This window comes from Nyctibius grandis, chromosome 10 (assembly GCF_013368605.1).
Source record: "Nyctibius grandis isolate bNycGra1 chromosome 10, bNycGra1.pri, whole genome shotgun sequence".
NCBI lineage: Eukaryota > Metazoa > Chordata > Aves > Nyctibiiformes > Nyctibiidae > Nyctibius > Nyctibius grandis.
Window position 1 is genome coordinate 21,766,594 of NC_090667.1, and position 14,144 is coordinate 21,780,737.

Sequence of the window (14,144 nt, forward strand, 5' to 3'; positions counted from 1 at the left end):
TCAGAACTCTTCCTCTAGATCTCTTCTTTTTAAAAATAGCTTTTTGCATCAAAACTAGTGACATTGATATGGAGAGAGATCTATTTTTGTATGGTGTTGTCACATTTTGTGGTAAAACATTTTATCTTGAAGTTTTTGGGGAGTATTTTGTCATCCTGCTCATTTTGACAGTGAATGCATTTCTGGATTATTTGAATAATCTATGGATAGATGAGCGTTCCTGAGCAACTTTTACCTTTTTGAACTACTTTATTCCACACCTTCTGTTTACCACAGAAAACTTTATTCGGTAAGAGGAATTAATGTTGTGTACCATGCCTAGGATTGCTTCAGATCACATCCTTCAGCGTGACCCTTTTACATGAATGTACTTACTACAGAATTTTGAGGAATGAGGTGTTACTGCGTAACAGAGGGTGGTCAGGACTTGTTCTTCTGTGACTGGGCGTTCCACTGCATTTTGCAATTACAGAATGTGATTATTGGGAGGAGTTAACTTCACAACTGTCAAGTTAGGTTACAAATTGTTGTTTCTAGAAAACAGAGTTTGTGAGGTTACTTGAATGCCACCAGTTCTGCCAGAGGAGGGTGAGGGCAAATAAGTTAGCAAGGGGAACCACCCTTTCTGGTGATGTTTTTATGTCCTTTCTAAAGACAGGAATTGGGCACCCTGTGTGCAAAGTTTTGGGTGAGCGCACAATCATAGAGTAAAGGCACTGTTTTCAATGTAAGTTATTACTTTAATATTGGTATCCTACGATGATCATTTCATACGAAACATTTTATTCCATGTAAATTACCATCACCATAACACTACTGTATTTTTTCCAGAAGTTTTGTTTTTCTAAGTGTTTGGAGTGTTGATAGTTCCTTTTGGAGCTAAAGTATATAAAAGAAACCTGAAAGTGGGTTAACGATGTTCATATAGTTCTGTATTGACCATGGGGGGTTCCAGGAATTGTGATGCAGTTTGTTTACTTGTATTTTATGAAAGCAAAGATGATGCAGGTCATTGTGGTTTTCTTAATTTACTCCAGCTTCAGGCAGCTGTCTCCTAATACAGGAACTCCAAATTCTGGTTATGAAATGTACTTTAAGGTCTTAAGATTCTGACATATAGCAATTGACAGAAATCAGATGGTTGACGTTGTCAATACAGCCTGTTCTCTGCCATTCTCTTATTGAATGATGCTGCTGCTGTGGGAGGTGTGAGTATGTGGCTTAGGAACCAGCTCCCAAAGTATGCTCATTTTTAGCCCAGGTCATTGTTATATACCAACCAAATTAAGCAAACTGAAAATGATAGGAATGCTGAAACCATGCTGCGTTGTTCAGCTGTCCCTGCCATCAAGCCAACTTTGCTGCTTTCTGTGATGGGTAAGGAGCAGATAAGTAAGATGGTGGTGGGTTCAGCTGCCTGGTTTCTTTTGTTCATTACCACATGTGAGTTGAAGACCTCAGTCTTGAATGGTTTATGATTGTGAGAGATGTGTGGGACTATGGTTTGAAGTTGAGGGCAGCAGTGCATAATTACGGCAAACTTTTGGAGGCAAGCGGTAGAGATCTTCATCCTCGTTCTTTTATATATATGCACAAGCTTTAAATTGTGAGAATGGGTTTTTGCTTTTGTTTCAAACTAGAGAACCTGCATTGTGATATCGTTTGAGGTCCTAGACTTAAACTTTTAGCCATCTTCTGCCCATCTCTGTAATAGGAATAACTTTGAAAAATGCAGCAATACTGCTCAAGAATTTTATTTGTGAATAAATAGCCCAAACCATTTAAATAGAATGTTTTTAAACTCCGCATAGCTAGTTGTAAAACCGAAGAATTAAAAAGTGTTGCTTAATCTTTTTCGTAGAGTCTCTGTTAATAATGACCTCTTCCTAATACAAATCAAAAAATCCTTTTAAAATAGATGTCTGACATCCTGTTTCTGAATTTTCCTGATGTAAAGTAGATTTGTGGATAATTGCAAATATTGAAGGATAGTATAGAGCTGTCAACTAATAGTAACCTTGAGTCCTGAGCTTTTCACCTTCAGACCAGTAAGTTCAGTTACAACTACTAGCAAATGTGGAGTTTGAATAGTGGTTTAGAAAGTAAATGCTTTTGCCTAATGGGCACAACAGGTAGGAGATGGTGTTAACTCTGAAAACATGCTTTCATGTTTTTCTTTTTTTTGTGTGTGCTTTGAATATGCCATAATTTAAAATTCTGATAGGTGTAAGTGTATCTGTAGAACGCACCAGTTAAAATAAGCATTGCAATGTCATATGTCAAAAGAAAGGTCTGTGCTGAACTGTTTGCAGGTCCAACACACCTGGAAATGTTTGCTCTGTTTTGTTGAGGAAGGTGACATTTTGCTACAGAGGAACACACCAGAGCAACTCAAGGTTGTAGGCAAATGTATGTTTTGTGCACAGTTGAAGCTGTTAGTGCCTCTCAGTGTTTGTCATTGCCCCTCTACCTAAGGCGGTTCCTCCTCCTCACAAATCCAAGCTGTCCTCCCTTCCCTGTCGTAGCCCCTGTGTCCTTTTCAGGCAAGCTCTGCTGACTTAGCTCAGACAAAAGTAAAGCTGAATGACAGGGCCTGTAGTGAAGTTCAAAGCACTTCAACTATCAGGACATAGCAAGCAGCAGAGGGATTAATACTTTACAGCACTTCAAATACATCCAGAAAAGGCTGAACTCTGTTTATACCAGGCTCAGTTATGCTGGCACAAAACTGCTTTTACTGCCACAGTTTATTTTGCTTGACAACAGGTATGAGCAACCAGCAGGGTTGTCCTGGCATTACAGTCAACAAAACTTCAAGGTGTAAACAGACACGGAACAACTTGGTCAGCAGAAGAGCATATTCTCTCCTGTCCTCTCCCTCCTGCCGCTTCGAGCTACTGGCAGGTTTGAAAGGATAGCACTGAATTCCTGGGGGTAGCTGAGGATTTTAACCTTTTTCATCAGAGTAGTTGGATTTACATTAGGCTTACACTTTCAGTTGAAAACTCAGGGTGAATATTTTTTGTCCAGTGCTACATCAAAGAAGGTTATTTTTTTCTATTTTTCTTTTCTTTTTTTTCTTTACTGCATAGAAAGAGTGGTTAAGTTTATTATTTTCCAAAGAAGTTATGGAAAACTACTAGCAAGTTGTGGTTCTTTCTGGGGACCTTCAATACTTATGTTCCCTGAATAGCCAGCTGCTGCTCCTTCAGTCTGGCTGGAAAATCCCTTTCTTCACAGCTGATCACAGTGTATGCCTGCCTCAGGTAGCTAGAATAATTTTAAAAAGGAGATTTGCTAAGAACTCAAAAATTAATGCACTAGTTTTGTTTCTAAATTGAAGGAGTTGGAGTTTAGTAAGCAAAGAGCTTTTAGGTACATGTGTTTAAGAAATATAAAACTAAATAGAAAAGCAGTTTTGCTTGATGTACCCCACCCTGTGAATTATGCTTGCTTATGGAGACAAATACTTCTACTTCCTTGATAGGTGGGTGGAGTTAGGCAAGTGAGAGGAAAAGAATTTAGGATGTGCCTAAGCAGACCAGAATGAGGAACTCAATTGGATCTGGAGATAATTTAGCATTTGAATCTTACAGCCGAAGGACTGACCTGGAATTCAGTATAGTTTGCACAGTGTACTCTGCTAGCAGAAATGCTGCTCCCAAAATGAGAAAATATGCAATGTGAACACTTCAAAGAAGATAAAATAATGTTTCAAATATATGGGAGAAAAAGCTTTCTGGCTGCAGTGTGATAAAAGTTGGCCGTATTGGTTTGACCTCGGTATGTATTGTTTTAAAATCTTTGTGCACAATTCAGATTGTGCATGGCCAAGGTACTTCGCCTCCTAGTAGAATACTCAGTGTGAAACAAGTTAATGAACACAGTTGTACTACTACACAGTCCAATTTTGAACTGAGTATTACTCTAGGGCAAGTATTCCAGTTTCTAGATCTCTGTTTACTTGATGTATTTGAGTATTAGCTTTAGTCCTCGGGGGGTGCATTTGTAATGCCAGCATTAATTGTTCAATGATTGATCATGTAGTTTGTAGCATGAGTAGGGGAAGAATCTGTCATTAACTGCAACGTTTTATGGCTTAACTGCTCTAGCTGACACCCTTGCTGCCCCTTTGTGGTAGTAAACATGGCAAAAATGAAGCTGTCATCTCCTTGGTGGCTGTAGTTCAAAATTTGACAAATTTAAATCTTTCTCGTTTAAACTAATGCCTCAAAGCCTGTATAATAGGGCTCTGAGGCACATGGGAGTTGTGTATACTTCTTTCACACAGGAAATAAGAGATGAGGAGAAGAATGGTAAACTAGGAGGTCCTGAAATTGGGATTCTCTTTCTATGTTAGATTTCTAGGCAGTGAAAATATAAGGAATGGATAAAATGTATGAATGACTTTCTGTAAAAGGCAATGGACTACATTTTTGTGCTTATTATTTACTTAATTATTAATTCAGCTATGGAATAAGGCTGAAATATGTTTAGTTATATGCTGTGGTCTATGCTGTAGATGTAAATTTGTTCCTCTTCCTGGAGTGAATCTCACATCTCTGCAGACAAACTGTCTCAGTTCTCCAGTAATTCTCCTCACTGTAATTCTCAGCATAATTGTCCCGAACTGCAGTTTCAAGCTGAGTTAGATGGAGTAGCAGAATGTGCTCTGAAAATGGAAAGGAATGGCTATACATAGTGATAGCAAATGTTAAGTGAGTCTTCCTTGATTGCCATTCCTGATGTACTGCCTTACTGCAGTACCAGTACAGTTCTACTCTGTAAGAGACTTGGTGTCCTTTTTGTTCATTGTATTGTACTGGGGGTAGTTAGGTCATAGGAGTTTTTGAATAAACACTATTTAAATGGTCAAGAATTCATTAATTAGGCACTTGCTCTTTAAACATTGATTTTTCGGTTGTCCTGTGTGTGGAGCACTTATTCTGCATCTTTAACTTGTACCTTGTAATAACAGTTATATAACAGAAAGATCTCCAATATCTTTGGCTTTTGAGTGTGTGTGTGATAGATTATTATGCACTGCTGTTATTTTGAGATTAACATTTTAGCTTTCTCGGAACAAAATTAAAAACTAGAAAGTTAAGTAAAAGTTCATTTTTGACGATGCATTTGTCTATGCTTTAGGCTAATTCTGGAACTTCACGTTAAATTTCTAGTTTGATCCTCAGTGAAATAATGCAGTATATTGAGAGAAATGCTGTATTTTATGAAGATGAAAAAAGGCAGTGCTAAAAGCAAGTCTTGTAGTAAGATATTAAACCAAAACCTCGTCGGTTGTTTGTTCTACCACAGTTGTACTGTAATTAAATCCAGATAAGTAAATCACTGAAAAAGTGTGCTGCTTTCTTTGCAAATTTTTCTGTGCATTTCTGAGCCCATCCTTTGTCTTCGCTGAGATCCTTCAGAAGTGTCTTATCCTATATCAGGTCTGCATATGGCTTGGGAAACAAAACACTTCATGTCTTTCTCACTTGTCAGGCTAAATAAGGAGTTCTCTTCAGCCTACCTCTTGGAAGATATTACAGTAGTAATCGTTAAGCAGAATGGTTTTTGTTGTTACTTGTTTTTATTTCTTTGAAGAAAACAGTCTACCTACATTTCATAAGTAAAGTTAAAATCTGTCCTTCTGGAGCATAGCAATTTTGCAACTTCCTAGTATCAGCTAGGATTCATGTATTGTATGTGCCTAAGTTTAATGTATTATAGTCTGGGACCTCTATGAAAGAATTTTTCTATTTCAGTAATCAGGAAATAGTAGGAATTCGTTACAGGGAGAAAAATTGTAGTGGTGTCTAACTGTGTGAAAATAAAATGTCAACTGTGATTTAGCAAGTTGTTGGGACTCTTCTGAATCATTGACCTAGAAGCAACAGAACTTAAATGGAATGAGAATTTTATATACCACAGGTCAGAGCAGAGGAGGTACTTCTGTTCAGTTTGCAAAACTGAATAGTAACTTGGAATATGATAAATACTAAATTTGTAAAATTAATGCATAATTCCTTGTAAAGCATGGAAACGAAAATCTAATTTTTTTAAACTGTCTTAATGCAGTTTCTAAAGAAGATGGACTGTACTGGAGAAGTTTGAGTGTACTGATGAGCTGCAAGTTTTACTTTAGAATAAAGTCTCGATAAGTTTTGTGGAAGCAGCATGGTAGGATGTCTACAGTTAATTAAGTTTCTTAATGGTGTATAAATGAGAGAGGATGCCAACAATCATGAGAACATAAATTTCTAAGGAAGAAATGTGGGCTAGGATTTCTTTTTCTGTCTGAGTAGGTGTTAAGGTTCTGGAGAGTAAGGTTTTTAAATAGTTCTATGTCACCTCGTATATTAAGGAAGAGAGGAAACTACCACTCGAACCATACGTACAGTTGTCTGAGTTAAGGATGTGGTAATTCTTTAACAGTCCTCAAAAGCTGAGTTGTTTTGAATGTGCATGAGCTACCATCTGCTCTAAATTGGATTAGTTGTTAATATGAGGCACAAAAGGGCTGGGACTTCTGTTTGATCCGAAGAGATGTGCAAATTACAAAAGCAAGTATAATTAGGTCAGAATATGCTGCTCTTTTCTGGCACTACCGGCTTAAGCACCTCTGTATAACTTGCATAAGCTCTCAGAACTGGTTTGCAGTGACTAAACAAATGCCTGAGCCAGTACAACTGAAGAGGTGGTGGGGCAACTCAGCTGAGCATTGGGGAAGGGAAAGGTTGGTAGTTACTCTTTAAGCTGGCACTGCTGCTGAAGTTGGCTTTGTGCTGGAAAGCAGGAAGAACAAATGGTGCTGGGTTCACAGAAGGCACTGTATTACATCGCTGCTGTGTAAAAGGCGTTGTTTTGGGAATTGGAGAACCCACCAAGGATACGGCATAATTAATAGTATATTAAATACCAATATACTACCATAAACACCAGTTAACTTATACACGTGTTTGTTTCAGGGCTTGTACTTGATTTTGTTTTCTAAAGATAGCTTTTAGTAATGATACAAAAGTGATGGAGGGATTGACCTTTGAGAAGGATCATTTGAACTAGTGAAAACTAGTATGAAAGTAACATTTGAATTTGCTACGTGAAAGGGACCATCTCTGTGGGTTCCTGACTAATTGCTATATTAAAAATAACTGAATCCTTTTTACTAAGTCTTGAAGTCGCTGCATTTCTCCTTAGACATCAGCTTATTAACATGTTGCTGGTGTTACTTATCTCTTTACTAGATGCAGGACGAAGAGTATTTTCATTCTGTTTGTAAAGACTTCAAGAGCATCACTTTTCTAAAATTTATGTAATGCAATTCAGTAGCATGCAGTTAAAGGGACATCAGTTTAATAATACTAAATTTAATGTGTATTTTCTGTTGTAATTTGTTTACAATCTTTTTTTTGCAGTTTGAATTTTGTGTCTCCTGGTATTTTGTAAATTTTGTGTTGCTGATGCTCTGTTGCTCTACCTTTCCTGTGATCACTCTCTTGTATTTCCTTGTGCTGTCTCGTCTGTGCCCCATCTGCAGATTCTGCAGAAGTGTTTACAAGAGGCAGTGATTAATCAAAAAGTTGGAGGGGTGAAAGGCAGATATTATGCACAGGAAAGAAAAGGGTGGGGAAAAACAAATAAGCACAAGCATGTTTGTTTCTCCTTGCTTGTGACTCACTTTTTCATAACAGAAGGATTTTCAAATGAAGCAGAACACAAATTGAAAACAAACAGGAAGTGAAAAAATAATTATCTCTGCACTGAACCATGAGTGGGTTCAGGACTTTCAGATTACTAAATTAACAAGCTAATTAATTTGGTTGGCTTTTAAACTTATAACTGTTATAAAGGCTATATTATATACTATTATTATATATTAATATATAGTATTTCATACATAGAGAGTATTATTTAGAGTAGGGTGGGTCTGATTATTCGTGCAGTGAATGCAGCCATAATTGCTTGATCTGTCCATAACTTGTGTTTACCTTCATCTTTATGAACATATGACTGATTATTATTTTCTTTCTCTTGAATTTAAGATCAAAGGCATATCTGTTGGGGAAAAAAATCTTTCATGTGCTGCTTTTCATTCTGTCATTACATAGACCTAGCTGAGCTTTCCTGTGCTGGCATTCCCCTTGATTATTGTGTATTGAGTCCCGTCTTCTGGACATAGTGGCATTTAAGCTCTCAGGTTAGGGGACTGCTTTGTGCTACTCGGGATGAGCATGTCAGATACATATCATATGCTTGGTGTCATTTTCCAGTATGAGATCTGAAGAGCCCTAGTGCTGGCCTCTTGCTCCATTTTAATCCCACCTTTTCCCTTAACACATGATTCTGAGCTATATGTCACTTTTTTTTTGAGGAGTGTGATAATAGGGGCAAATAAAAGCATGGAAGATCTTGCATGGAATCCTGAAAAAAATCGTCAATTACTTTTATAGGAAAAACATGGGAATACATTCATTTATCTGAAGGCAACATCTCTCACCCAGCCTTATGCTTGCTTTGGGACTTGATGAGATTCCTTATGACTGCAGGAAGTCAGGGATTTCTACCATCCCATCAGGTTCCTGTAATAACTATTGTCATCTTGAACTACTGAGGTGACTGATTTCAGTAGTTACACCTGGCTGGTTAGTAACATTCCAGTCCCCTCTTTCATGCTGTCTGCTGATCAGGTCTTAGCCAGTGTCTCTTGTCTTCTGCTGGGTGACTCATTTGTCACCTCTTCTCAGATGCAGCAGTTTTGACTAGGAGTCTTGTGTCATAAGCAGTTTCAGATTCAGTAAGTTGCTATTAAAATTTAATTAACTCTACAAAGGGATATTTACAAAGGTACTTGATGATGCAACGATCTTCAGATTAACTTAATGGTGTGAACTGGTATCACTAAGAGGTAGAAGCATCCTAATTTTTTTTCCCCTTAGTTTTACTGTGGTCTTATATTACAATTCCTGGATTCTGTCTTCTGCCAAAGCTTTTCCTTGTTCCCTCAGTGCTAGTCTTCCCTACAGCGTGTTTCTGTCATGGAACACTGGTACCTTAAATGCATGAGCAGTTAGAATTTTTGTGTGTGGACCAACATAAATATAAATTTTTACATATGTGTGGCAAAAGGTGTTGTTGCTAATCCTTTCCGTGCAGGCAGTAGGTTAAGTACAGGTTGTAGCAGTTATTTCCATAGCGTAAGTGCTAGAATTCAATCATATGTTAAACTACTAAAAATCAGATACAAATATTTCTTTCAGGTATTGCATCCTGAGGAGGGTGTTTTGAATTTGGTACGCTTGTCCCCTTCTACATTGGAAGGTCAAGCTATATTTCATAGGAAATAAAATTTTACTGGAGCTTATCTTTCATCATACTTGTTTTGGGTTTTTTTCCAGATACTTTACTATTCTTTTTGTTTGTTTTTACAGTTCTATCTTCAAGACACTAAAAGTAGTAATGGTACCTTTATTAATAGTCAGAGACTGAGTAGAGGATCTGAGGAAAGCCCACCATGTGAAATTATGTCAGGTGACATCATCCAGTTTGGTGTAGATGTGACGGAGAACACGCGGAAAGGTAAGGGTATGGATCATTTTTTGCTTTTTTTGAGTATATTTGTTTAGAACTTCTTGTTACAATCCAGTCTTTAAGAGTAAACAGTACTCCTGTTGTAAGAAAATAGTTTTCTTTTTTTATTGGTTACCGCTTCCCTCCTTTCAAGCCTATGAACCCTGAAGTTTCAGCTAATAATGTGGCAGAAGTATGAAACGGCATTTCTTGATAAAGTACTCAGCATAAGTTTGAAACAGACTAATTCTTGTCAAGATACCTACTTTTTCTTTCTGTGACTGCTACTAATTTTGATTTCTGCAAGTACTTTAAAATGAGGATAGACAAAAGTTGCTAACTGAAAAATGAGGTGATGGGATTTTGGTTTGGTTTGGTTTTCTTGCTGTCCTCTTCCTGGTATGCATGCTCAGGAGATCTTGTATTATGGTAATAGCTGTAGATCTGTGTTACTCAATAAAAATACAGCCTCAATCTGTTTCTTTTGCATTTATGTATAGTGTTTCAGGAGCTATGTCTTTCTCTTTCTGAAGACTGGTCTGTATGCGAATTATTAGATTGTAATCAATGTTGTCAAGACTATTTAAAGTTACCTGATAGGTTTGTTGCTTTCTGTAAGCATCAAATTTCTGGCTGTATTCTGAAGAATCCTAATCCAGTAACACACAGATTTGGCAACAAAATGGCAGAATTGCCATCACTGCTCTTCCACTTTACTACTTTTCTGAACAAGACCTTCACAGAGCTTGTTCTTAAAGAGGCGTATATTAGGAAAGAATGAAATGAAAGAATAATATAATTTTTAATGCTGATAGTAAAGTTGTTTAAAAAACAAAACCAAACAAAAACCCCCAAACCAAACCCCCCAAAACCCAACAAACCAACCCGTAGTACAACAGTAGAATTTTTAAAGGGTGTTAAGTGAACAAAAAGATGAAGCCTGCTGCATCTGTTACTCATGAATTCTATCCGTCATTAGCCAGGTAGGTTATAGTTCTCAAAGTATGAAGTATCAGAGGAAGGTTGATGAATACATCTTTAAAGAAAACATTGTTAAGCAGTGGCAGTGGTTAAGTATTTTGTCATGGAGAGCTGCTGGGGCTATAGTATTTTTGGGTGATTCATTGTAGTGAAGGTCACATCACATTGTTTCACTTTTCTGAAAAAAGGTGTTGCAAAGATTTAACTCCTGGATGTCTAGTTGGAATATTCTGGGAGTTACTTAAAATGTTATTTCATATGAAGTGATTGCAAATATTTGTGAATACTAGCAGTATACATAGAATAAATCAAAGGAATACAGTGCATCTCGTGAACCTGGAACTATTAATTTGATGAGATGCTGTCCTCGCTAAAGCTGAATTTCTTCATGTGTATTTAGACCTAAAACAATTTGTATTTTAAGATTTAGTTGGAAGAAAAATTGGAGTTCACTTGTTTTTATCAGCAGTTATTTGCAATTAGTTTTTGAGAAAGTTTGTGGAAAGTTCATCGTGAGCCCATTCTTGCCGGTATTCTTGCCAGGAATTCTTGCCAGTAGCAGTTCTTCCCAATGGTTTTATGTTGGTTTTAGAAAACACAGTCCCAGCGACCTGGCATTTGTGTAATGAGGGATCAGGTTGTGCAGCCTTCCTTTTCTTCTTCTCTAGCTTTGAACATAGGAGCTGTACTCATGTTACTCATGAAAGTGTGGAGCTAGCTAATGAGGAAGAGTATACAAGTTTGCTTTCTTCCCTCTCTGTGCTCTCCCAAGCAACGAATCAAGATTGTATCATCATGCTGGGGCACGAAACAGCTGCATCACGGTTAAAGTGTGTACCCATGAATGCAATTGGAATGCATTTTTTCACCAGTTCATTTCAATAGTCTTAGATGTTACTGTTAACCTAATCTAGTAATGAAACAGAAATGAAAGTAGTTTTTAAATTAGCGATTCCCTTTAAAACCATATTGCATTCTGGTATTTACATAATGTCTTACTTGCACAAGACATTTCAGCGTTTTGCTGTGTGTAATTATAAGGTAACGACAGGATAGGCAGAGTTCACTTGCCTATGTAAATTGTGTAAATATTGCTAGAATATATTTATTTTTATTTTATTGTTCAGACTGCGTCTTAGTAAGTCATTTCCTTGCAAATATGACCTTGATTTGGTTCATTAAAATAGTGGCACGTTCAGTATGTGATTTTTTCAGGATATCTTACGTGAGCACTGATTCCTCCACTTTCTACTGCTGAGCTGAAGTCATTAACAGGCAGAGAGAAATGTTTCCAACCCTCCTGTTTCCTTATTTGTCCACTCGTTATATTACTGACAAGCATGCAGGCCTGCTCCTTTCCCTCTCCTTCATACAGTACTGATCTATTAATCCTCTTACCGTGCTTTTCTCTGTGTTAGTGTGGTTCATATTCTTTCCGCACTTCCTGAATTTCCCAGTCAGTGCCAGAGCATTCCAAGAGTTAACTCGTGGTGACTTCCCAGCATGGAAGGGAGCAGCAGGCTTTCAAGTGCGGTCAAATGAGACCAGATGGTTTAGTTCAAATAGAGTTTGTGCACTTTTTTCTAGTCAGGTTTGGACTCTTTAATACATCTTTTCTCTCTGCTTGTCAGATCCGTAGGGCTCTCGAGGGGGGATGAGAGGGGCAGTTTCTTAGCACTGTTTTGATTGTTGCCACGACTGCTGTTCCACATTAACAAGTGAAAATAAAAACGAGAGCATCATTTGCAAATTGTCCTCTATGAAGCAAAACTTTTGAGGCAAACAAAAATCATTTATTACCATTTTTACGCTCCTGGGCAGCATAACCCCCTCATCAGGGTTCAGGGCAGCTCTCGGTGGCTTTTGGGAGTTGGGTGCTGACACGTGTGACAGTTGGGTGTTTCAGAACGACGCGGCAGGTTCGTCGCTCAAGTTCCGCAGGGCAGATGGAGCAGGAACAGGTTTTCCCCCCCCCGTTTGTGGCCGGCCGTGGATGGGGCAGGCGGGACGCTGGAGCCGGGCCCCCGCGCCCCCCTTGCCGGCCGCCGGCCTGGGGCGCCCTCTGGCGGCAGCGCGCTGGCGCCGCAGCGCCCCTGCCCGCGCGGGCGCCTGTGCGCGGTGCGGGGCGAGAGGCGGGCGGGGGGCGCCGGCCCCGGCATCGCCTCGGGAGCCCTCGCCGGCCGCCCGGGAGGTGAGTGCGGGGTCGCGGGAGAGGCGGGAGCGTGTTCTAGTCTGAGAAGGATTTTCTCAGTCCCATGTGGCAACCGGAGGTTGCTTTAATGGCTTTTTTTTTTTTTTCCCCAAAAGGGATGATATAGACTTGAATTTAAACAATTACTGCTGTCCTGTCCAGTCGTCACTGTAATAGTGGTTTGTATGTTGCTTTGCCTTTGCCTTAGGCTCGTTCTTTAACCTTCCAATTATAATGAACTGATAGCTAAAGGACAATGTGCAGGTTTTTTTCTTTTCTTTTTTTTTTTTTTAAATTATTTATATTTTATAAACCAACCAAAATGCTTGGTACCTCTTCACAGTCAGTCTCTGTTTGAGACCCTCTGCTAAATCCCCTTTATCTCTTAATTTTTTACACAAATAAAGCTCCTGCAGCTTTTAGGAGATTTTTTTTTTTTCAGTCTGAGTGTTGATGGAAAAACTTCAGAATTACATAATCTCACAGCAGACCCACCTGATATATGACCCAAAGGTAAAGCTGTTTGTTGGTCTTTAATTTCAAATACCCTAATACTTTATTCTTGAAATCCCTAATTTCCTCTCTATGCTTTAAAGGAAAGATTCTTATGAAACTGTGTGAGTATTACATGCTGCAGCTAATATTGCTAATGTATTTTTTTGTGTTTTTGCAAGAACAGATTTGTGAATTCTGGGGACCTAAGTCTAAAGCCAAAAAAGACCCCAGTACCAATGGATTAATCTGTTTTGAGAATGTGATCCTGGCTGCTCTTCCCTGGTGTATAAATTTCATACTTTACCAGGTCAGCTTGAAAAAACAAGGTGCTGTAGCCAAGAGGATATTTCTCCAAAGCATTAGCTTTTAGCACTGAATAAAGGTTAAGAACAACTCTGTTTAGCTGGATCACTTCTCCTGTATTTTTAGATTCTATTGAGGTAGCTTCCTCAAAGACCTGTCTCATTTCCCTGGAGTACTGCCGTTGTCCTAAAACGCCCGTTGCCCTTTTTTTTTCAAAGCCAGATTAACTGTTGTGCTGATATTAATAACCATGAAAGTAGAGCAGCTATTTGTCTTTGTATGTTGGTGGGTGCTTCAGGTATAGTGGTAGATGACAGATGACCGTATACTTATTTGTATCTATCTTGTGGTAGTTTTTTTGGGAACAGCATCTGTCTGTCTATCCATGTCAATGGGAAAGAATTTTTACTTCCCAAATCATAGAACCGTACAAGAAGGAGGAAAAAAAACCCCAACAACAAACAAACCAAACCAGATGTAATTTGACTGTTTGCAGTGTCTTTGAAAATGGTATCAGCAACGTTTTTGGCAAACAATGTGAAGAGAGACTGAACTTGATGCAGGACTCAAGTATTGCAATTCCTCCTCTTATGCCTTAGGATCTTTC

The 14,144-nt window shown here is 38.4% G+C and overlaps 1 protein-coding gene across 37 annotated transcripts in view; it reads left to right on the forward strand.

Moving 5' to 3' along the window:
- Positions 1–14,144, forward strand: part of SLMAP (sarcolemma associated protein) — an 84,002-nt gene that overhangs the window by 25,801 nt on the left and 44,057 nt on the right. For 21 of the 37 annotated variants that reach the window (XM_068408361.1, XM_068408366.1, XM_068408376.1 and 18 more), the window contains exon 3: positions 9,429–9,576. In XM_068408361.1, coding sequence (XP_068264462.1) covers positions 9,429–9,576 — 148 coding nt within the window. Of the gene's footprint in view, positions 1–9,428; positions 9,583–14,144 lie in introns of all 37 variants that reach the window. The other 16 variants (XM_068408360.1, XM_068408359.1, XM_068408373.1 and 13 more) reach the window with 1 other exon arrangement.